The sequence below is a fragment of the Alexandromys fortis genome, unplaced genomic scaffold (assembly GCF_014885135.2).
Source record: "Alexandromys fortis isolate MF-2015 unplaced genomic scaffold, M_Fortis_MF-2015_v1.1 scaffold_90, whole genome shotgun sequence".
Taxonomy (NCBI): Eukaryota; Metazoa; Chordata; class Mammalia; order Rodentia; family Cricetidae; genus Alexandromys; species Alexandromys fortis.
The window spans coordinates 7748020-7773566 of NW_026067985.1; the positions used below are offsets into that span (position 1 = coordinate 7748020).

At 45.0% G+C, this 25547-nt stretch overlaps 1 protein-coding gene across 5 annotated transcripts in view; it reads right to left on the reverse strand.

The window, feature by feature from the left end:
• Positions 1-1135: 1135 nt before the first annotated feature.
• The window catches only part of Rad9b (RAD9 checkpoint clamp component B), a 37122-nt gene continuing 12710 nt past the window's right edge, over positions 1136-25547 (reverse strand). For all 5 annotated transcript variants that reach the window (XM_050158901.1, XM_050158900.1, XM_050158898.1 and 2 more), the window contains 7 exons: positions 22700-22799; positions 18339-18445; positions 13630-13736; positions 13480-13544; positions 12715-12837; positions 10093-10321; positions 1136-1630 (listed from right to left, as the gene is read on the reverse strand). In XM_050158901.1, coding sequence (XP_050014858.1) covers positions 1520-1630; positions 10093-10321; positions 12715-12837; positions 13480-13544; positions 13630-13736; positions 18339-18445; positions 22700-22799 — 842 coding nt within the window. In that variant the 3' untranslated portion in view covers positions 1136-1519. The remainder of the gene's footprint in view (positions 1631-10092; positions 10322-12714; positions 12838-13479; positions 13545-13629; positions 13737-18338; positions 18446-22699; positions 22800-25547) is intronic.

Consider the following 25547-nt stretch of genomic DNA (forward strand, 5'->3'; position numbering starts at 1 on the left):
CTAACAGTGAGCCAGCACTAAAGAGCTTTTGTGCTTTACCATTTGAGCAGGCGTGGTTGTTAATCAACAGCTACTTATCTTCCTCAAAAATTTACCAATTGAGTGTAAATTAGAGAAGCTTTTTTCAGCTGGGGTGTTGTCTTCCAAACAGTACTGAGTGAAGCTACCAGAGCATGCCTCTGTGAGGGCTGGGGCTTGGTGGCAGAGCACTGACCTACTGTGTGCAAGGCCGTGGATTCTATCCCAGAACCACACATCACGGACACACACACATGCCTTGCTGGTGCCCTGCTAGAATCTCAAAGCCCTAAGTGCTTCGAGTGTGACACGTGTGACAGTGTCACTGTCTTGTACAGACCAGTGCTGCACGCAGGCGATGCTGACCAAGGTGCTTTGGATGAACCTAGGCCTCGTCCAGCAGGGAGACTACAGAGCTGCTCTGCAGCCACCTGCGTCAGGTAGAAATGTCATCAGGGTAAACATGAGATTCATAAACCCTCAGCCTACAACAGAGAGGACAGAACTGTGATGGGTTGGCATTGCCAGTTTCCACAAAAAGCTCAGTGAAAGCCCATTTTCATTCACAGAGGAACATTTTGGGATAAAGTTGGGTTTTTATTAGGTTACTGTGGGCAGCTGTGACTCATTGCTAAGCTACAAGAGCCAAATCACTCCGGTTTCAGCTAGAATCTGTTCACACTTTTAAAGCACGCTAATCCACTTAGGCGGCACTTCCAGTTTCTCAGAGTCTAAAGTACAGTGGCCTGCTGGTTGATGTTTCCTTATGGCTTGGTGGTTTTCCCAAGATTTAGCAGTGCTACCAAAGACTCCTTTGTGGGCTTGTAATTAACCTAACAGGTCTGGGGAAAGAGAGTCACACACTGTAAGATGTTGCATAACACTTTGCAGGTACACAGCCTGATGACCTGAGAGGAGCAATGGACAGGCATTTGTTTCCCAGCTCCCTCCCTCCACTGCAGCCTGAGCTCGGGCTGCTGTATGTGGTGATGACTCAGACATACTTGGCTTCGCTACATGCTTTCTGTATCCCACTGCATACTGTGCAGGAACCAGAGCAAATGGAGGTTGGGGAATGAAATTGTGTAATATGTAAAATGACCGCAAAGTGAAAGGCTAACTGTATATATCTTTATTCACAACTTTTTTTAGTCTGGAGAAAAACGAACAATGAACAGAAACTGCCAGGTCATTGCATAAGAAGGGACTGCATGACTGCTGTCTGCAGACATGTACAGAAGAGTCCTAGGGGCTCTTGAGAGCCCCACACCCACCCCAATGCTGAGGAAAGCCCTTTAGGAACCGGCAGAGGACCTGTCAAGGCTGCAGGGTAAACAGTGGTGTCTCAGAACCCTAATAAGTTCATTCCGGTGCCGCTGGCTCTGTCCCCAAGTGACAAGATAGATTTGTAGTGCACCCTAATATTGGGAAGAGCAAAGACACCATCTCTAAAAAAGCCAGGGCCCAGCACCCAGTGCAGCTATCGCTGAGCTGTGGATACTCATCCACTCGCATCCTCTTCACTGTCACTTGCTGTCGCTAAGCTGTCCAAGGGGTGGCCGGCATGTTCTTGCTGCTCAGAAGAAACTGCTCCAAAGAACATGCAGGAAAACTGGAAGGAAAAACAAAAGCTTACATTTTATTCCGAAGACAAAGCCTGCCCACTGAAGGCTCCAGGCAAGCCTCTGAGAATGAGGTCAGGTGTTGCCACTGTCTTTGATGGTAATGAATCATGGACACCATTATCAACTGAACTCATCTAGATTGAGAGCCTCTTCTGACATCATTATCCCAGGACAGGACCTTTAGGAATGGTGGTCCACTGTGATCTTCCCTGGAGCTACAAAACTGTCCACCAGGACTGGGAAAGGCAAGGAGTCTCTGGAGGCAAAGGAGGGGACTAGCTGTCTCCCTCCCCTCCTGACTCCATACCTACTCTGCCCCCACCCAGGCCCTGCTGCTCTGTTGAAGGAGCCTTAGTGTTGCTGATGCTTAGATGGCCTGTCCTCTTCTCTGTCACAGACCTGTTTGCCCTTAAGGACTCTCCTCATGCTCCTTCCCACCCTATCTTAAGCTTTGGACCTCAGCACCTCCCAGAAATGAACCCCATGCCTGAAGCAGCCACCATAGCAGAAAACATAAGACAGGCTGGAGAGAAGGTGCCTTCTGCAGGGGTGACAGCAGCAGCTTCTGACCCCTCATTCCAGTGAGCCCAAGCTTAGCTGTGGTGAGCAGAACAATAGCCCTACCATGGACTAAACCCTAGAACCCCAGCACACAGGTAGGTAGTGATGAAATCAGGCTACACAGCTGGTATTAGCAGCCAAGTGGGCTAAAATCTTGACTACCTGGCTTGGGAAATGGAAGGGGACAATGAGCCTAAGAATGGATGAAGGTGCCAGACTCCGGCCATGGCAGAAAGCTCCTGAAAGGAGAAGGCTAAGTGACACCCTGGTGCTTAGCCCTGTGAGAACCATTTCACACCATGGCCTTTGGAACTAGAGTGCATTTGTGCTGTTCCTGCAGTGAAATCTGTGGTCACCTGTTAAAGAGCAGCAATTGCTTTGAACTCAACTGGAAGCAATTTCTATTGATTGACTAAGGTCAAGGTCCTAAGACTAGAGGTGACCCAAGAAGCCTCTTCTGTTGTGTGTTTGGCCCATGCAGTAGCTCTCAGTAATGTTCACTGTACCCTCCAAGGCTGCAAAATTCAGGCTTATCTTGGTGTTTGAGCATTGCCTGACATTGCTTCAGGCTTGAGCTGAGTGCTGTCTGCCACCTGCCCTTGTTCTTGATGTCTACTTGGACTTAAAATCTTTGACTGGTTGCCAGGGAGTAGTGGTGAACACCTTTAATCCCAGCACTCAGGAGGCAGAGGCAGGTGGACCTCGAGTTCGAGGCCAACCTGGTCTAGAGTAATTTCTGGGACAATGAAGAGCTACAGAGACCTGGTCTCAAAAAACCACAAAAAACAAAAGCTATAGCTAGCTAACCATCCTCCCTACATCAGGCAAGAACCATGCACACACAGGAAAGAAGGCCGACTGGACTCAGTGGTAGAACAGTCTGCTAATGTGCCAGAGACCTGGGTGAGACTCCTGGCTCTGGGTCACAGGTATGGGATGTGAGGCACAGAGGCATGAGCAGAAACAGTACAAGGGACTGGAGAGATGGCTCATCAGTTAAAAGGGTTTGCTTCTTTCATAGGACCTGAGTTCAGTTCCCAGAACCCATGCTGGACAGTCTCACAAACTCCCTGTAACTCTAGCTACTGGGTAGCCAACATCTGTCCTCCATGGACACTACACACACATAAAGAAAGCAGTACTTGACCACATCTGGGATAGGGAGGAAACAGGATGCCTGCCTCTGGCTGCAACTCAGGAGCACAGGGCAATCAGGCCATTTCTGTCTGATGTGACTGTGCTGGGGGAACATGAGCAAGACAACTCAGCAAAGTAGACAAAGTCAACATACAGAACAGCTGTGCACACAGATGTTTGCAGTCAGTGCACATTAATAGAAAAAACATTGCCAGGCAGTGGTGGCACATGCTTTTAATCCCAGCACTCGGGAGGCAGAGGCAGGTGGGTCTCTGTGAGTTTGAGGCCCAGCCTGGTATACAGAGTAAGTTCCAGAACAGGCTCCAAGGCTACAGAGAAACCCTGCCTTGAAAAAACAAAAATAAGAAAAAGAAAAAAAATCCCAGCAACAGTCACGTAACCCAAGCTGGCTTCAGAGCAGTATGTGCACCACCACACCTGGCCCATACAGTGCTGGGGATCAAACACAGAACCCAGGGCATCCTAAGCAAGCACTCTATCAACTGAGCTATTACCCACTCTCCCCTTTTTACCCTTTATGTAGAGACAGATTATGATCTTCCTGCCTCACCCTCACAAGTGTGGAATTCCAAGCATATGCTCCATTCCCAGCCAGGAAAACACTTAACGGTAGATACTCAGAACCCTATGAGAAGCTAGATGTGTTATCCACTGTCCTAGCTCAAAAGGCTGAGGCATGAGGGTTGGGAGTTTTCGTCTGGGCTACACAGTGAGACCTTGTCTTCACCTTCCACGGGAACAAACTGGGTATGGTAGAGCATTCCAGCCCTTGGGAGAGAGAGACAAGAGGTCCATCAACTGCAAAGGAAATTTGAAACAAATTCAGGCAACTTGAGACCCTGTCTCAAGAAAAATTAAAAATAGCTTTAAAGTCTGAATTCTAAAATGACCTCAAAGACATAAGTGAGCTTAAAGAGAAAAACATCACTTGGGCCAGGCAGTGCTGGCATGGCTAGGCAGTGGTGGTGCACACCTTTAATCCCAGCACTCGAGAGGCAGAGGCAGTGGATCTCTGAGTTTGAGGCCAGCCTGGTCTACAGAGAGAGTTCCAGGATAGACGCCAAAGCTACAGAGAAAACCTGTTTCGAAAAAAAAAAAAAACAAAAAAAACATTTCTTTTTACAGGTGGATAAGTGAACAGCATAACAGCGCTTTGCCGAAGAGAAGTGTAAAAATAGCTCAGATACCAGCAGGTGTTTTTTATGGAGATGGGTGAGTTGTTACTAAAATTTAAATTACAAGTAAATGTTCAAAAGTACAATAAGGTAAGTCTGCAAAAAGCCATTAGGCCACCAAACTAGAAGCCACTGAGGAAGTGGCAGTGGGTATGAAACAAGAGTCAGCCACAGCAAGTCCAGACACTGGCACAGATATGCCAGGTTTCTAACATGGCAAGGAGACACCAGAACCCTGGGCAAAGGCAGGCTATAATTGTAAAAGTTTAAAGGGGTAGCTGCAGAGCCATTCTGGAAAGACAAAGTTAGAGCGGTAATTTACAGCGTGCATGAAGAAAGACTCCAGATGGCTCGTTGAGTAAACATAAGAGGAAAGGAGTGGATTTCTTAACCTGTGTAGGAGAAGCTTTCCAACTGACTCAAAATTATTTGAAATTAGAAAAAAAATTACTATGTAAAGAAAAAATGCTTTGCATAGCAAAAATAACAAAAACCAAAATAAGATATGTAGGTGGGTGCACCAAACACTACAGATAGTGACTTAATAAGCCTGTGTCTCCAGTGAGCACACAGAGGGGACAGGGCTGTAGACTGCAGCTGGTAAGAGCACTTCTATTCTTTTCAAGACCCAAGTTTGGTACCCAGAAGCCATTAAGCTTAATTTACAACCAGAGAAGTGCACATTGAAACCATGTGCAGAGAGAGAGAGAGGAGAAATGGCTTAGCAGTTATGGGCACTTGCAACCTGATTTCCGCTCCTATAACCTAAGCTGGGTGGCTCACAACTGTCTCTAACTCCAATTCCATGGAGTTACACCTCTGATTCCTGGGTACCACACACATGTGGCAGACACGCACACACATAAAAACAAAAGGGTTTTAGTCCCTGAACAAAAGAGCAGGTGTATTTGCGAGTGTGAGGATAGCCTGGTCTATATATCAAGTTCCAGGAAGCCAGAGATATGTAGAGAGACCCTGCCTCAAAAATAAATAAAAGGTCCTGAGTTCAATTCCCAGCAACCACATGGTGGCTCACAACCATCTGTAACAAGGTCTGGTGCCCTCTTCTGGCCTGCAAGCATACACACACATAATATTGTATATATAATAAATAAATATCAAATAAATAAATAACAAAACTGGAGCTAGAGAGAGGACTCTGTAGTTAAGAGCACCAGCTACTCTTGTAGAGAATCCAGATTGAGTTCCCAGCACCTACATACGGCTCACAACCATCAGTAACTCCAGTCCCAAGAGACACAGCTCCACCTCTCTGGGCACCAGGCACACATGCAGCACACACACTTGCACAGGCAAACACACATAAAACCTTTTAAAAGCAAAACAATGCCCATCAAAATCCCAGCAAAATTCTTCAAAGACCTCTAAAGAACGGTATTCAACTTCATATGGAAAAGCAAAAAACCGAGGAGAGCCGAAAAATCCTGTACAATAAAAGAACTTCAGGAGGCATCACAATCCCTAACTTCAAACTCTACTACAGAGCTACAGTACTGAAAACAGCCTGGTATTAGCATAAAAACAGACAGGAGGACCAATGGAACCAAATCGAAGACTCAAATATTAATCCACACACCTACAATCACCTGATTTTTGACAAAGAAGCAAAAAATATAAAATGGAAAAAAGAAAGCATATTTAACAAATGGTGCTGGCATAACTGGATATCAACATGTAGAAGAATGAAAATAGACCCATATCTATCACCATGCACAAAACTCAAGTCCAAATGAATCAAAGACCTCAACATAAAGCCAGCCACACTGAACCTTATTGAATAGAAAGTGGGAAGTACACTTGAATGCATTGGCACAGGGAACCACTTCCTAAATATAACCCCAGTAGCACAGACACTGAGAGAAATAATTAATAAATGGGACCTCCTGAAACTGAAAAGCTTCTGTAAAGCAAAGGACATGTTCAACAAGACAAAACGACAGCCTACAGAATGGGAAAAGATCTTCACTAACCCCACATCAGAGGTCTAATCTCCAAAATATACAAAGAACTTAAGAAATTGGTCACCAAAAGAACACATAATCCAATAAAAAAAAAAATGGAGCACAGACCTAAACAGAGATTCTCAACAGAGGAATCTAAAATGGCTGAAAGACACTTAAGGAAATGTTCAACATCCTTAGTCATCAGAGAAATGCAAATCAAAACATCTCTGAGATTCCATCTTACACCTGTAAGAATGGCCAAGATCAGGGCTGGAGAGATGGCTCAGTGGTTAAGAGCGTTGCCTGCTCTTCCAAAGGTCCTGAGTTCAATTCCCAGCAACCACATGGTGGCTCACAACCATCTGTAAAGAGGTCTGGCGCCCTCTTCTGGTCTTTGGGCATGCACACAGAATATTGTATACATAATAAATAAATATTTAAAAAAAATAGCAAACATTTAATAAAAAAAAAAAGAATGGCCAAGATCAAAAACACTAATGACAACTTATGCTGGTGAGGTTGTGAGGAAAAGGGAACACTTCTGCATTGCTGGTGGGAGTGCAAGCTGGTACAACCCCTTTGGATGTCAGTGTGGTGATTTCTCAGAAAATTAGAAAACAACCTTCCTCAAGACCCAATAATACCACTTTTGGATATATATGCAAAGCATGCTCAATTGTGCCACAAGGACATGTGCTCAACCATGTTCATAGGCAGCTTTGTCTGTCATAGCCAGAACCTGGAAACAACCTAAATGCCCCTCGACCGGAGAATGGATAAGATAAATGTGGTACATTTACACAATGGAGTACTACACAGCAGAAAAAAATAACAACAGCTTGAATTTTGCAGGAAAATGGATGGAGCTAGAAAACATTATTTTGAGTGAGGTAACCCAGACACAGAAAGACAATTATCACATGTACTCACTCATGGGTGGTTTTTAAACATAAAGCAAAGAAAGCCATAATCCCAGAGAATTTAGACAACAATGTGGACACTAAGAGAGACTTACATAGATATAATCTACATGAGAAGTAGAAAGTATAAAAAGACAAGATCTCCTGAGTAAATTGGAAGCATGGGGACCTTGGGGGTGGATTGAAGGGGGAGAGGAAAGGGAAGGGAGCAGAGAAAAATGTAGAGCTCAATAAATATAAAAAAAAGCAAAGTTTTTGAACTATAAATTTGGCAATAAGTTTCCCCCCAAGTTTGGCATCACGAGATGTTTGCAGAGTTGAGGAAACACTCACTCCCCTTCACTGCTACAGCAGACCTCAAACACTATCTGCACATGGTTGGGCAGTGGTATCGCAGTCTTTAATCCCAGCGCTTGGGAGGCAGAGGCAGGCGGATCTCTGAGTTTGAGGAAAGCCTTGAAACTCTGTCTTGGAAAACACACTTGGGTCAGTTATCACACTTAGAAAGAATTTACCGAGGCTCCACTTCTTTATTTTTTATGTGGGGGCTAGGGGGCAGATTTCAAGACAGGGTTTCTCTGTGTAGCCCTAGCTGTTCCGGACTGGCTTGGTAGACCAGGCTGACTCACTTTGTAGCCCAGACTGGCCTTGAACTCAGAGATCTCACAGATTCCTTTGCACATAACAGAGCTTCTACACACTCACCAATATTCTTTACTATGATGACTGTGTCACTGATGCACGACATGGAACAAGACTGACTCTGCAGATTGTTAGTGAGTCAACAGATAGACCAGTTCCCCTGTAGAAACACTGTAGTGCAAACCACTCAGAACTATTCAGTTATTTGTGTAAGAAATTGAAGATCCTCCTGCTCCTGCCTCCTTGTTCTTGTGACAGCTTTTGTAATTACAGAATTCTGGGGTACTATACATGGCCATGTAGAACAGTCGAGCTAACCCACAGGGAAGATGTCCCAGCTGCTGTGCAGAAAGCAGTGTTTTCCAGTTGTGTTAAGTGCAGGAAGCAGCTGGGAAGCAGTATTTGTGTATGAAAATATGTGCAGCTGCTCATTTGTTCGAGAAAGAAAACAAAGTGCTTGGTGCACAAACATGAGAACCTGAATATGGATCCCAGCACCAGCGTCAGAATCTGGGTAATATCACCTGTCCAGGGCTGGGGGTGAGCACAGTCCAATCCCTGGAGCTCACTGGTCAGCCAGCCTAGCTGAAGGAATGAACTACAGGTTCACTGAGATACCTTGTTTCAAAAAGTAAAGAAGGATTGCAGTGAAATGGCTCAGTGGGCAAAGCCTGGATCACAGGCTGTACAGAGAAGCTCCTGCGGAGGCTAGAAGAAGGTGTAGGACTCCCTGGAGCTGGAGGTACAGGGAATTGTGAGATACCCAACTTGGGTGCTTGGAAACTCTTTGCAAGAGCATCAAGCACATTTAATCACTTAACCATCTCTCCAGCCCCCCACGAGTATATTTTTAATTTAAAAAAGTCACCCAGCATCGACTTTGGGCCTCCATGTGCCTACATGTGTAGTTACATACACAGGTGTATACACAACACAACAGACAACACTATACATATACAATACCATTTTTTTAAATTGGTGAGTCCAGCAATATACAGTTAGTAAGGGGATTTGCTGTCAAGCTAATGACTGCGATTTGAGCCCAGGGACCCACAGAGTAGGAGAGAATTGACCAGAAATTTATTCTCAGACCACCACTCATGTGCTGTGGCCTGTGTGTGTGGCACACATTCACGTATACACAAATTTCCATTGGAAATAAAATGATTAAAGACCTTAATGTAAATGGAAACAAATTAGAAGATAATGCAGACAAATCAGTTACGGGAACAGCCAAGGGCTTTGTGGAAAGGACGCCAATAGCTCAGGTAAGAATACTAAGAACTGGGACTGGAGAGATGGCTCAGTGGTTAAGAGCATTGCTTGCTTTTCCAAAGGTCCTGAGTTCAATTCCCAGCAACCACATGGTGGCTCACAACCATCTGTAATGAGGTCTGGTGCCCTCTTCTCGCCTGCAGGCATACACACAGACAGAACAGTGTATACATAATAATAAAAAAATAAAAATAAAAAAGAATACTAAGAACTGACTGCTGGCATTGCATGAAGTTAAGAAGCTCCTGCACAGCAGAAGGAACAATGAGTGAACACCCTGCAGACTGGGTAAAATCTTTGCTAGCTACGCATCTGACAATATCAGTATCTACAATGTATAAAGAACTCAAAAAGAAGGGAGGGAGGCAGGAAGGCAGGGAGGGAGAGAGAGAGAGAGAGAGAGAGAGAGAGAGAGAGAGAGAGAGAGAGAGAGAGAGAGAGGAGGAGATCCAAAATCAATTGACTGCCAAGCCTGATGAAGCAGGTTCAGTCCCCAGAACCCACATGGTAGAAGGAGAGAACTGACTCCTGCGAGTTGTCCTCTGACCGCTACATGTACACGCATACATGTGTGCGCAACACACACACACATCACAAATAAATGCCAGCAAAAGGGAGGCTAGACGAAGGGAGACTGGCAGAAGGGCGAGAGGGAGGGTGGAGTGTCCTCAGGAAACAGGTGGCCTGAGTAGGGCGACATCAGAGGGATGCTGTGAACTGGGCTGACCAGCCTGCCTCAGCACTGCTCTCCTACCTTCCTGAGGCATGACAGGCCTGGCCCCTCCTCCATGTCGCTGACCACACTTTCAGGCACTTCGGAGATGTTGTCCTGGTTGGTGCTGACTCTCTTGGTCTCTGTTGCAGAGCTGCTGTCCAGAGGCTCCTTGGGAAACAACCTTTTGGGGGCTGCTCGAGAGATGCTCTCTGGGGTCTGGCTAGCTTGGCTTTTACCCACCTGGGCATTTGACTGTGTGGGGTCTGACCTGGAGTATTAAGAGGGATTAGATTGAGTTGTTTAGTGGGAAATACATTTTTATGTAACTAAGAGAGTATTGGACTCTAGCGTCCAAACACCGAGAAGGAGTCACCCCCAGAGACCATCTCATACACCACAGCCGATGCAAAAGCATGAGGATTTTATTAATTCTGTCATGACAGGGTCCCCCAGCATTCGGGAAGCTGAGGGACCTCGAATAGCTGGTACAGTCTACTTTTAAAGGGGCCACAGAAGCAAGGGGGGTTGTTCTTTGACTATTCTGATTGGCTTATTTGAAAGGGCTATTACCAATAATTGATTGGAGAGCTGTTGCCAGATCAGATGAGGTAAGAGGTCATTTTGACCCCATTTCCCAGGAGACCGAACCAAAGCATACGTATATGGGTAATTGTTCAGGAACTGAGTACGTGCGAGTGTAGCTGTTAGGTCCTTGGTTCCCAGGGGAGGAGGGGAAGCACTATGGCACAGAGGCTGAGAGGATTCAGAATTGTCAAAAATGGCTTTAGGATTGTCTTAAAGTCTTACATTCCTTCCTCTTATTTGGTCAAATATCTCAATCTTGAGATATTAGTAAATTTGGAGGACTAATTGGATCTGTACACAGAGATTAACAAACCAGTGTTGTAGGCCCATCATAGATCAATAGAAGGCACCAGGTCCTGTTGTCCTGGGACTTGGGAGAGTAATAGGGAGGTCCTGCTGACAAGCATAGTAGAGCTTGCCAGCAGTGAAGCAGGGGTTGCAGAAGGGTTTTTAGGACTAGGAGTGGAGCCCAGGGCCCTGGAAAGGGGGGCTACCTCAGCAGGGGCTAGTTGGCCCTGGTCAGGTAATACTAAGTTGGGCCCTAGTACTATGGTCATTGGAGGTGTTACAACAATTTATAGGGTGAACAGAATCCCTATGTCTTTCCTTTCTGGATCATATAACTATAAACCCCAAGTATTGCCTGTTAACTGGTTAATTTTTTTTTTTTTTTTTTTAGTGAAAGTGATTGTGATTTTAGTTTTTTTTTTTTTTTTTTTTTTTTTGGTGTGGTACGGGTAAAAGAGACTAAGTCCTTTTTGTTAACCCTCAACCAGGAGACATTGACATTGGTTTTACATCCCCAGGCAGCACAATAAAATATTTTAGCCCCCCCCCCCATACTGCAGAGTTTGCTTTTCCCCCGGACAAATATATCATTCAGAATATTTGTATACAGGATAAAAGTGTCTGGGGGTTTGCTCAGTATCCTCCCAAGAGTAATTTGCTAAACACAGGTCAAAAGTTAGCTGGGGGAACCAGGTATTCAGGGGATGAACGCCAGTGGCTAGCCTTAAGGCTTGCCCAGTCTCAAAGTTAGTCAGGGTCCAGATTAAACATCAGGGCAAAGATCAGCAAGCCTGGCAGAACCAGGCCTCCTTGAGAGGATTTTGGGTACGCTGAAGCTTTTATTTGGAAGGTCCTGGGTCGTCCTGTGGAGGTGCAGGCTTGACGTGAGACGCATGCATCCAGGCTGCAATACCGTCCACTTTGAGGGCAGTAGGTGTAGGGTCCCTTTCAGCGAGGTTTAAGGTTTTGGGACTGGTGTCTCTGAACATACACAGAATCGCCAACCTGGGACGGGTGTGAGATTTCCGGGTGCCCGGGCTGGTGTTGGAAGGTGCCAGCAGAGAAGCAGGAAGAGTAGCTTAGTCCAGCGGGCAGCAGCAGGGATAGCTAGGGCCCCTTTAGGGAGGGTCTAGTCTGGCCTGCAGCAGCAGGCTCTGGTCAGATAAATACTATTTTATGTCCCAAGTCCTTCCCGATACCCATGGAGACAGTCCCACTTCTCGCCCCTGGGAGACAAGTGGGGGAGATGTCTGAACCCCCGTGTCTAAATATTTTCTCCAGGGGAAAATCTTTTGCCAGCCTCCAGGAGCAGCTGTGGGGGATATGTATCTCGGATATCCCAGGAGACTAGCTCTGCCACTAGTTGACAGAAATCAGGGGTAAGGGCAGGGGTATCAAGGGTAAAGCCTTCACTATGCAAGTGTGAGGCCCTGCGTTTGGATCCTCAGGACCTATTTAAAGCTGGACTCAGTAGTATGCATCTGTAATCCCAATGTCGTATGTCAGGGACGTCACAGATGTGTGGTGGCACACATGCCATGCTGCGGGAGGACCTTCCGCTCCTTCAGCCAATAGCTGCTGAAATACCAGCACACTGGGGCAGCAAGCCTCAGCCTGCTCTCTTGATTCTGGCGCTTGGTTCCTGCTCCTGCTCTGATGGTTGGTGCTTTGTGAGTTTTACCCCCAAAATAAATACCCCTTTAAATACTAACTGGTGTGGGATTGTTTTGCGCATTAGTGCCATCCCCCAGACATTCCACCAGAGAGAGAAGAAGCCTGCCGCCTCACCTTCTTTGTACCTGGGAAAAACACAGTGACTGTGGTGAAGACACTCTACTTGGCTGATCCGCTAACGTGGCCAGGATAAAGTTTGCCTCCAAGAGCATGTCGTCAATACTCAAAACCACGGGTCTAGAAGGACAATCGGCACAAAGCATGTCATTTCTGACGCTGTCAGGCATACATCAGCAAGTACCAGCAGCTTAGGGAGAGAGACAGCAGGTGCTGCTTCCATATCTTCACAGGTCAGCTTCCTAAGGAAGCCCTCAGCACCCCCAGGGAGATGATCTGATTCAGCTTTACTTCTGAACTACACTAAAGGCTTACACACAGAATCCATGTGCTTGAGCCATGCATAATTTCCTACTTAGACAATTTTGTCAGGAGACAGTCAAATGTTTCATGTCATAGAACAATTATCTATTTCAGTCAAAGTACCAAATTTCTTAACTTTTGCTTTCTTGAGACAAGGTCCCATAGCACTTGCTGGCCTCAGACTCACTGTGTGAGCAAAGCTGACCTTAAACTCCTGATCCCACTGCCTTCACCTCCTACTTGCCAGAACTGCGACTGCAGACCTGCAGATGCACGCTACCACATCTGGCTGCATTACCAGTTTCAAAGCACCGTGTTATAACATCTTTCAAACTCTTAGTCTCACAAATGTTGCTAGTCAAGTTCAAAGAGTACTGGGGTGTAACATCAGCTTCACCATGCTCCAAAGGCTTTTGTTACAGGAACAAAAGGGAAGAGACAGGGTTCTTGGGGACTTACTTCCCAGGAAAGTCAAAGTAGATGGATATAGGAGCATGCATCACTTCTGAAAAGGTGAGGATCCCCTGCAGGGAGAGGAGAAGAAAGTGGGATCACTCCTTTAGCACTAATGAAAACTTGAGTTTGACTTCAGCAGAAGTGTCTTCTTACCTTTAGTTCTCTAAAGCAAAATGTTACTTCAGTATCGAGTCCAACTTGAAAGAAGTCAAACTCTTCAGGGCCAAAGGACATCTCACTGTACACAGAACTGCTTAAATCTGTTTGATGTCAGGAAATAAAGGTTAAAGCTAAAAAGACGGCTAGAAGCCAGGCATGATAACTCACACCTATAATCCAGCATTTAGAAAGCTGAGGCAGAAGGACTACCACCATTTCAAGGCCAGTGAGCTAAGCCACTCAGTGAGTTCTAGGCCAGGCTGAGCTAATGTGAGACCCTGTCTCAAGAAAGAGAGGGATGGGAGGCCCTGGAGACCCAGTGGTAGAGTGCTTGCCTACTATGCGTGAGGCACACCCAGCAATGAAGGAAAAGACAGTAGGAAGAAGTGAGGCATGGGTGACAAGCCACATTACCTAAAGACAGCACTATATCCCCTTTCAAGACGTGCTTTTCCTGCGTTCTGTCCTTCCTCGTCACCTAATGTCACCTTTCTTGTCCTCTTTTCTGCATGTTATACTGCATTCACACATACATTTGTGTATATATATACATAAATGTATATGTTATACTGAAGAATCCACATATGAGAACATGTGTTTTTTTTCCCTCTGTGATCGGGTGACGTCTGTATATAATACAGTCTAAGTCCATCCATTTTCCTCCAGATTTTGTGATTTTATTTTTCTCTAGGGCTAAATAATATTCCATTTTATCCTTTTTTTAAAAATTTTTCCAAGACAGGTTGCCTCTGTGTAACAGCTCTGGTTGTCCTGGAACTCATTTTCTAGACTAGGCTGACCTCAAAATTCCCAGAGGCCGGGCGGTGGTGGCGCACACCTTTAATCACAGCACTCGGGAGGCAGAGGCAGGCAGATTTCTGTGAGTTCGAGGCCAGCCTGGTCTACAAGAGCTAGTTCCAGGAGAGGCTCCAAAAAGCTACAGAGAAACCCTGTATCGAAAAACAAAAAAAACAAAAAAAAAAAAAAATCACAGAGATCTGCCTGCTTGTGCCTCTCAAGTGATAGGATTAAAAGTGTGCACTACCACCTGGCCTCCATTTTACATATATACCAGATTTTCACTATCTGTTCATTACTTGTTGAAATATGAAGCGGCGGGGCTGCGTCCCCAACACCCCGGCCGCTTGGCTAGCTTATGCCCGAAATAACAACACACAAACTGTATTCATTTAAAGAACTGCTTGGCCCATGAACTCTAGCCCTTACAGCTACCTGGACTAGCCCATTTCTAATGATGTTTGTAAGCACCCCAAGGTGCGCTTACCAGGAAGATTCTAGCCTACATCCATCTTCATCGCGTGTGCCTCAGAGAGCAGAGCTATCGCGTCTACCCGGGAGAGCTGACTGTCGGGTCTTTCCGGGAGCAGAGCAGAGTCTGACCTCACTTCCTCTTCCACCCAGAATTCTATTCTGTTTACTCCTCCCATCTATGTTCTAAGCTGAGGCCAAGCAGTTGGTTTCTTATAACTTAACCAATGAAATCAACAGATTGATATATGACACTCCCACATCAATTACTGATAAATAAGCTTGTTCCATTTCCTTGTGATGGATGTAAGATTCCCCTCTGTATGCTATGAATATGTTTTATTACCATTGGTTAATAAAAAACTGCTTTGGCCTATGGCAGGGCAAAATATAGGTAGGCGGGAAAACTAAACTGAATGCAGGGAGAAAGAAGGAAGAGTTAGGTAGACACCCTGTAGCTGCCAAGAAGCAAAAGGTAAACAAACCACAAAACTTATGGTAAAATATAAAATAATAGAAATGGGTTAATTTAAGATATAAGAGCTAACTAGCAATATGCCTGAGCTGTTGGCCAAACAGTATTGTAATTAATACAGTTTTTGTGTGATTATTTGATCTGTGTGGCCAGGAAACTAAAGCAAGGTCTCTGTTTACATCTTTGTGTTAATGAAAAAGCACTGAGGTGTAAATATCTCTATAAAAGGGTATGGAGTCCTTTGGGTATATGTCCAGGAATGAAATAGCTGGGTTATGGTAATACTATTTTTAATTTTTGTTTTGTTCGTTTGTTTGTTTTTTCGAGACAAGGTTTCTCTGTGAACAGCCCTGGCTATCCTAGAACTTGCTTGGTAGACCAGGCTGGCCTCAATCTCACAAGAGATTTGTCTGCCTCTGCCTCCCGAGTGTTGGGATTAAAGATGTGTGTTGCAGCTACCACCCAGCACACATTTATTTTTATAGTTTTTTTTATACATATGTTGGTGGTTTTTTGTTTGTTTGTTTGTTTTGTTGTTTGGGTTTTTTTTTTTTCGAGACAGGGTTTCTCTGTGGCTTTGGAGTCTGTCCTAGAACTAGCTCTTGCAGACCAGGCTGGTCTCGAACTCCCAGAGATCCACCTGCCTCTGCCTCCTGAATGCTGGGATTAAAGGCGTGCGCCACCACTGCCTGGCTATATGTTGATTTTTTTAACTTCTCGTTACTAAACTGCTTTGGTTGGCTAGATGTGATGGCTCATCCCCAGCACTAGGGAGGCAGAAGCCAGTGGACTGCTCTGAGTTCAAGGCTAGCCTGGTCTATACAGAAAGTTCTAGGCACATACTGAGACCATGTCTCAAAACAAAGAATCAAAAAGACTGCTTTGCGAAACATCCATAACACGGGGGGATGGGAGAGAAACATATTTACACACAGAAGATTCCTTTACTATTTCTTTTTTTTTAAAATTTGTTTATTGATACTTATTGAGCTCTACATTTTTCTCTGCTCCCCTCCCTACCTCTAACCTCCCCTCTTCAACCCTCCCCCAAGGTCCCCATGCTCCCAATTTACTCAGGAGATCTTGTCTTTTTATACTTTCTACTTCCCATGTAGATTAGATCTATGTAAGTTTCTCTTAATGTCCATATTGTTGTCTAAGTTCTCTAGGATTGTGGTTTGCAGGCTGGCTTTCTTTGCTTTATGTTTAAAAACCACCCATGAGTGATAATTGTCTTTCTGTGTCTGGGTTACCTCACTCAAAATAATGCTTTCTAGTTCTATCCATTTTCCTGCAAAATTCAAGCTGTCGTTATTTTTTTCTGCCGTGTAGTACTCCATTGTGTAAATGTACCACATTTATCTTATCCATTCTCCGATCGAGGGGCATTTAGGTTGTTTCCAGGTTCTGGCTATGACAAACAAAGCTACCTATGAACATGGTTGAGCACATGTCCTTGTGGCAGGATTGAGCATCCTTTGGATATATACCCAAAAGTGGTATTATTGGGTCTTGGGGAAGGTTGTTTCCTAATTTTCTGAGAAATCACCACACTGACATCCAAAGGGGTTGTACCAGATTGCATTCCCATCTTTTACTATTTCTTAGTGCTGCAATGCCTTAGCCAGGCTCCTGGGATGTGCAGCCTCAAGTGTAGGAGAGGCTTCACCTCAACAAGGCTCATGCCACAGGTAGTGCTGGAGCAGAGGAAGTCCAACAACAAGATTAGACAGTGGCTAGTCAACCACAGTGGTAGCCACTCATTAGAAAGTTCCTCTTGGGCAGTGCTTATGGGCTACTAAACAGCTACCTTCATCAAGCAGACCCTTTCATCAGCTATGTGTGTCTTTTCTAGCCCATGCTCTCCTGAGTTGCAGAAATTAAGTTGGAGCAAACCCAAGGGACATCATTTAAAAAGTGCATTAGTAAGAAGTGTGACGTAGGCAGGCCACATGGCTCCTGTGCTTGGAGTCTTCATGTTAGTGGCAGCACCTACCACACCCTAGTCTCCAAATACTAAGTGATTCCTAGGTATACTAAGGAAACACAACAGTCACTGGGCCCAGTGTAAGCCCTCCACCTACTGGTTCTTCACTTTAAATACCACAGCTCCTGACCCAGCACATGGCGCAGCAGCAGAATGCTCATGCAGTGGGCATGTGTGTGAGCCCCACCATAGATCTGCAATACAGAAGATGACAACACAGTTCCTTCCTTTCCACTCTTTCTAGCACAGTCACAAGGAACAAAAGATTCCTGGCGAAGGCACTGCAGAGAGCAAGGCGGACCCAAAGGGGCCCCCTTTCGAGATCTCATCATCAAAATTCCCTTCTAGGAATTTTGTCTAGGGAGAACTGACTTAGGGGTATTCCCACGGTTGCCTGTGCACTTGCCATCTGGGGTACTGTAAAGTTCTGACCCAGAGGCACCTTTTCTTCATGTGTAGTCAGAGTTCATCTCAGTCAGATTCCTGGCCTCTTAGGATGGGAAAGGCTAAGATCCAGACCTTGAAAGCCTGACTGAAGCTGGGCATGTGAGAGAAAGCCCATAATCCCAGCTACTTGGGAGGCTGGAGGCTGAGTCAGGGGAATTGCGAGTTCTCAGCCAATCTGAGTTACATAATGAGACCCTGTCTTTAGAAAAGGGGGGGGGGTTAGGATAGAAGGAAGGAAAATGAGGAGGGAAGGAGAACAACAGGAGGTCAGTCCTTACATGAAAATATATTTTCTCAATAACTACTTTTTATTTGAAAGCAACCTGAAAATTCAAAGCCTTATACTTGGATTGTGAATTGTATAAATTTCCCAGACCTGGTCATCATTTTTACCATTTTTCTACATTTTGGTGCTTCTCAGACAGCATCAGGTGTTACACCACTGACAGGCACTCTGTGTGGAGCTTTGAAGAAGCAGGAAACACATCCCAGCCCATTCCAGCACAAGGCAGATATCACCCTTACCCAGGGATTCTCCATTCGAACTCTTGAGGCAGAAACTCCCAGGAGTAACAGAAAAGGTGATTTCCTCTTGATTTGACGTTAGAAGAGCAATGGCCTCAGACAGCAACCTGTAAAACGTGGTGAAATGTATTGACATTTATCTGGAAGTCAGCTGTAACCTTACTGGTATTCAAATCTTGATTCTGGAAACAACCAGGTCTGGGTTTAGGAAGCTTCCTCCAAAGTCTGCCTTCTTTCTTACTGTGATTTTTAAATTCTACTTTCCTTAGAAGGCTCACTAAGAACTTAGAAATTAAGGGCATGAGAGATGGTTTACTGCCTTAGGAAAACATGCAGGAACCACAGGGTGAGCAGGACACGGGGACGGTTCTTCGATTCTGCTTCCATGCTATAAAGGGTGACAGCAGAACATGGAGCTACTCACAAACAGCTGAGGTGGTTTGAACTAACATGGCCCCATAGGTCTAAGGTCTGAACACTTGGTCCTGGTTGGTGGAACTGTTTTGGGAATGATTAGGAGGCGTGGCCTTGTCAGAAGAGGTTGGCCTACACCAAACTGGGCAGGGTGGTGCAGGTCTTTAATCCCAGCACTCAGGAGGCAGAGGCAGGCAGATCTCTGTGAATTCCAGGACAGCCACGACTATACAGAGAATCCCTGTCTCAAAAAACAAACAAAAAGACAGGTGCCATTTGAAGTTAGTTCTCTCTTTGCCTCCTACTGATATACCAGATTTTAGCTGTTCCTGCTGCTATCATGGACTCTAACCCTCAGAAACTGTAAAACTGTAAGCCCAATTAAACTTTCATTTTATTTATTTATTTATTTATTTATTTATTTATTTATTTAATTTGAGACTGGGTATCTCTATGGAGTCCAGGCTATCCCAGAATTCAACTTGTTATGTAGGCCACCCTAGCCTCAAACTCACAGAGATCCTCCTGCGTCTGCCTCCAAGTACCACCGTGCCCAGTTGAGCTTTCTTTGATAGCTGCTCTGGTTATGGTGTTTTGCCACAGCAATTGAGAAGTATCTAATTTGCCCCACAACATAGCAGGCAGAAGGTCCCACCCTGCGTGCCGCCTGGATTTTCTGTATGTATCGTAGACTATCTAATTAATTAACACTTGCTACTTCAAGGTTCTCTGACATCCAGCTACCCTTTTATTCTGAATCCCCTTTGGGCTGTTTTCTTCTTTTTTTCTGAGATATGGTCTCTCTTTCTCTGTAGCCTAGGCTGGCCTGGAACTCTTGCCTCAGCCTCCCAAGTGCTGGGCTCACAGGGGAGAGCCACCATGTCTGGTTTAATTATGCACCCCTTTAAAAAGAGATGCATCCACAGAAAACTCACTTGAGGTGAGCTCCACAGGCCTGAAGATTGCTTTTTGCTCTCCCAGTGATCACCATACAGAACATCTCCATGTGCTCTCTGTGCACACCAAGGTCTTCTTTGCCCAGTTCTAATTAGATTGCCTTTTTAAAACTGTGTAATAGAGCCAGGTGGTGGCGCACACCTTTAACCCCAGCACTCAGGAGGCAGTGGCAGGCAGATCTCTGAGTTAAACGGCAGCCTATTCTACAGAGCAAGTTCCAGGACAGCCAGGGCTAAAACCCTGGTGCTTGAGAGCTAGCTCAGCAGTTAAGAGCACTAGCTGATCTTGCAGAGGACCCAAGTTCCAGTCCCAACACTACTCGCAACCATCTGTAACTCCAGCTCCAGGGGATCAACACCCTCTTCTGCCCTCTAAGGGGACCAGGCATGCACCTAGTACACAGACACATGCAGACAAAAACTCCCATATATAAAAAATACATCGCTTTACAATAAAATTGCATTATAATAAAACAAAGAGAAATTGCAAGTTCTACCATCCTTTTGAACTTAAGGTGCTGTTGGATAAAAATGACATTCTTAAGATTTATACAAGCTTAGCTGTTAGCCGGATGCTAGACATAGTTAACAGTCTATCTTGATGTTGGAATGCCAGGAACAACTATCATGCTCATTTGGGGATCTCTCCCTTGTTTAAAGGGAGGTGTTATACAAATGCCAAGTAAATTTGTCTGAGTCCGAACATTGCTTTGTAGCCCAGGCTGGACATGAGTTCATGATTCTTCTGCCTCAGCTTCCCCTGTGCTGGGACTCCAAATAATTTTTTCTTTTGTGTTTATGGGGGTCAAACCCAGAGATTTGTATGTGTTAGGCAAGAGTTTTCTATCCCTGTATTATACCCCAGACCACAAGATATCAAATAACTTGATATATAAATAATGGCAACAGGGCTGGAGAGATGGCTCAGGGGTTAAGAGCATTGCCTGCTCTACCAAAGGTCCTGAGTTCAATTCCCAGCAACCACATTGTGGCTTGCAACCATCTGTAATAAGGTCTGGTGCCTTCTTCTGGCCTGCAGGCATAGACACAGACAGAATATTGTATACATAATAAATAAATAAATATTTTTTTTAAAAAAGCCACCCCATAAACACACACACACAGGCACACCCAGAGAAACATAATTTAATAAATAAATAAATAAATAAATAATGGCAACATGAATGTGCGTGTCAAAGGGAGGAAAAATGCAGGCACGATAGTGCATGCCTATAGTCCTAGCACAGGGAAGCACAGGCTCACTCTAGGTATGAGACCTCGTCTCAAAAGTCTAAAAAAAAGAACAGAAAAAAAACCCAAACTGTTAATAAACATATAATTCTCAGACTCACTATTAATAATGAAAAGGCAACAATTTTACCCATGAGGCTGTCAAAATTTATAAAGATTTATTATGTCCTCTATTCTGGTGAGAATGTGAAGTGACAAACTCTTCAGAGAGAACTGAGCTCAGAACACATGGAATTCAAAGGAGACTCAGTGTGACCCACTAACTCCATTTTTGGACACTGTTGGGCAGCCTGTACCATGGCCCTTAAATCCCTCCCATGTAAGCTGGATGGAGACTCGCTTCAGAGAGGAAATCACAGGAGCTCTGAGGTGGCAGCTCTGCCGTGAGTGTAAAAGGCCTGAGGCCCCTGCTGTGGAGCTCTTTCTCATCATCATCTGGCGTTTGGGAGGATTCTCAGGACCTGCATGTTTGGGAATGGGTCTTCCTGAGTGTCCAGCAGCCATACCAGTGAATTCGGCAGTGCCTCCCTCAAGGTGAGCCTTCAGGTGACACTGTAGCCCTGGTGGTATCTGTCTTCCAACTTAGGAGAGACCAGGGATACTCAGACAAGGCCCAGCCATTTCAACAGAGTAATGAGGTCTGCCTTGGGAAGGCTGTGCATTTGGGGAAATGTGTTCCACAGCAGCAGCTAGAGGATACTATTCTGTCGTCGGAACACGTGCTATTCAGCATTGTTTCTGGCAGCAAAAACAGCAACCTAAGTGTTCCCCTGGGAGAGGGAGTCAGTAGGAAATTATAGCCCAGATACACAATGCAAAAAAAGAAAAAAATACTCAAAGACCCTCACAATATCTTAAATCTCAAAGGCAATGTTTAGGGCCAGAGATGGCTCAGCAAGTCATGGCACTTGCTTACCAAGCCTGATGACCCGAGTTCCATCCCTAGGACCCGTGTGGTACAAGGAGAGACCCAACTCCAGCATGTTGTCCTCTGACCTCCATCCATGTTCGGCAGCATGTGCATTTACACACGGGGGCAGGCAGTGAGGATGTGCTGTAGGGAGAGTCACCAGATTGCTAACAGAGAGCTACAGAAGGGCCAGAAGGGCCAGTCTCTCGGTTCCCTGTCTAACAAGGATTCCTTCTGTAATTTAAAAGAGCAGTAAGATAAAATACACTTCGCTCCAGAGTCAAGCTAACTAACAGCCAATGCGGCAGCTGAACTGAGTGATTAAGCCTTTCACCGACAATGCTCACCCATTACCTAGGAAAAACTGAAAAACCAATTTGCATAAGAATGTTCAAATTCCCTCAAACTGTGTGTTCCAAGGCTCAAACTGTCCAGGTGTGAAGCAGTGCACTAGATTTCCCCCTCTGGCTGGAGCTCCAAGTGTGAAACCATGGATGGGATTTCAGGGCTCCTGGCCACTGCCCAGCTGCCTTCAAGCAGTTGTCACCTGTCTTTCTCAGCGACTTCTTGACAATGTCAATGATTGTGCTAAGTCACAAGTTAACCTTTTAAAAAGGTGTAACTGGTGAGAAAGTTCTAGGGGGATGTGGGGACAAGAGCGGGTAACGGGGTGAGTGTGACTACAGTACAATGTACACAACATGAAGTGTCCTCCAGAAACCAGCATCTTGTGTGCTGACTTAAAAGGGAAATAAAAGCTCTGGGGTGAACTGTTCATTGCCTGAGGACGCTGTGTTCAGGAGAGAAGGGGGTGTCAGGAGACCTGTTACCTTGGTTTAATCATCAGGATATTGGCACACACACTCTTTTCAAAGAGAATTTTCAAGGGCTGGCTGTCTTGGAAATACACATTGTGAGTTCTTTTGATACCTTAAAGAGAACAAAGCAACCTCTTAATAACTGTAAGTGCAAAATGAACAGGCTTTAAAAGCCTGCCTTTCATGACTAAATTAAAGCAATAAAATTAATGTTCCCTGTGTGGCAGGTGGAACACGGCCTTAATGAAATGTGTTGTTGCCCCCTAGTGGACTAGGAGCAGCATTCACATCGTCTGAGCAAACTAGACCAGGCCTTGGGCATCCCGTGGGTAGCTGAGGATAACCTTGAACTCCCTAGGGCTGGGATAATAGGCCTGTACCATCCTGCTCACACACTGGAAATTAAGCATTCCGCAAACTTTGCCACATCTCCAGCCCCTGAAAAGAAACTCTTTAAATGTGCGTGACACAGTAACTGGCACTACAGGTCACAGAGCTACAATTCTCCTTTTAAATATTTTATTCAGGAGACCAGTCTTCTTTATAGGAACGTTGGCAGATTTAGAGTTAAACCTCTAAATCTGGTCTGTGAATTCTTTTTCTTTTTTTTTGTCTAGGGGTGGGGACAGGGGTTGGGTTGAGGCAGGGTTTCCCAGTAGCTATGGAGCCAGTCCTGGAACTACTCTGTAGACCAGGCTGGCCTCGAACTCACAGAGATCCACCTGCCTCTGCCTCCCGAGTGCTGGGATTAAGGGCGTGTGCCACCACCATCTGGTTGATTTCTTTTTCACTTTAGGAGCAATTGCAATACAGGCCAAGTGTTCCTGTTCTAAATGCTTAGTGTTTGAGAGGCTGGAGAGATGGCTCAATGGTTAAGAGACTTGTTCTTGATGAGGGCCAGGCTTCAGCTCCCATTACCCTCGTCTAGCTTGTGACTATTTGTAACTCTGGTTCTAGTGTACCTATCACACTCTCCTGATCTCTGAGAGCACCAGGCATATGTGTAGCACACATGCAGTGCAATACATGCAAGCATTACAGTCATACAAGTAAAATAAAAATATTTTTAAAAAGTGTTTCTAGGGCTGGAGAGATGGCTCAGTGGTTAAAAGCATTGCCTGCTCTTCCAAAGGTCCTGAGTTCAATTCCCAGCAACCACATGGTGGCTCACAATCATCTGTAATGGAGTCTGGCGCCCTCTTCTGGCCTGCAGGCGTACACACAGACAGAATATTGTATACATAATAAATAAATATTTTAAAAAAAAAGTGTTTCTGATTTGGAAGGATTTTTTGGGGAATATTTCTATAGAGTTTAAAAGTTGAATATCCCTAATCTGAAAATCAAACTTTGGGGGCTTTTAGACTCAAACTTTCAGATTAGGGTGCTCTATGTGCCAGACACTGGTATGCATTTTACGTGCATTCTCTCTCGTCCTTACTGCAGCACTTCTGGGGAGGGAGGGACTCAAGCTCAGAAGAGGAAACGGCAGACTGGTAAGGCTAAGTGACTTTTCAAGGTTACAGTGTTCTAACAAATACAGAACCCATGATGATAAAGGTGGCTTTTAGTTGACTTTCTACAAGCTAGACTGCAGGAGGCATGATGCCGCAGTACAAATCAAAAGATCCAACCTGGACCAGAGAGATGGCTCAGCAAAATGGCAAAAGTGCTTGCCACCAAATCTGATAGCTTTAGTTTGAACCACACTAAATGTATATATTAAAAGACTAAGATTCAAGGGGGCTGGAGAGATGGCTCAGAGGTTAAGAGCATTGCCTGCTCTTCCAAAGGTCCTGAGTTCAATTCCCAGCAAACACATGGTGGCTCACAACCATCTGTAATGGGGTCTGGTGCCCTCTTCTGGCCTGTAGGCATACCACACAGACAGAATATTGTATACATAATAAATAAATAAATATTAAAAAATAAATTCTTTTTTAAAAAAGGACTAAGATTCAAAATGGGGAAACAGATTTCAACTTTTAAAGTGAGGGGCTGTAGATAATTTGGCAACTTTTGTAGGTAACCACAGAGGGATGATTTTAGGAGCTTGAACTAGCAATACAGGAGAAGCTGGGATGGTAAACTGAGGTTAGAAAGGATGTACTAAGCTTGCTTAGGAAATACTAAGTTATACAAAGTAGAATTTAACTAAAGGAGCACTCAAGAATGAGCAGTTTCATGCTCTGCCGGGCGGTGGTGGCACATGCCTTTAATTCCAGCACTTGGGAATCAGAGATCTCTGTGAATTCAAGGCCGGCCTGGTTTACAAGAACTAGTTCCAGAACAGACTCCAAAGCTACAGAGAAACCCTGTAAAAAAGAAAAAGAAAACACTTCTACTTGAACATAATTGAAGTGTAGGCTTGATGAGTATATGTTCTGCATATGTTCATTAGCTGGGGCACACCTTTAGTCCCAGCACTTGGGAGATTGAGGCAGGTGGATTTCTGTGAGTTCAAGGCCAGCCTGGTCTACAGAGTGAGTTTCAGTTTCGGGACAACCAGGAATACATAGAGAAACCCTGTCTCAACAAAACAAAACAAAAAAGACGTGTTCACTAAGATAGCCTCCAATTAGGCCCTACTCCCATAACAAAGAGCATAGCCGGCCATCAGGCCCATTCCCATATCAAAGAGTATGCCTCTATAGTGCAGTTCAAAGTGGGCAGCACTGGGTCAGAGTTGCCAGTAAGTCCTGGTCTATTATTAAGGCCAGGTTCTCCTAGCAGAAATAGTGTAATTCTTCCCAGCCTTGAACAACTGCCCTGGAAAAGCAGCCCCACTGTATCTCTCCGTTTGCCCAAACAGCTAAACCTTGGAATGTCTGACTGTCTGTGTAAAACATGTTTAATGAAA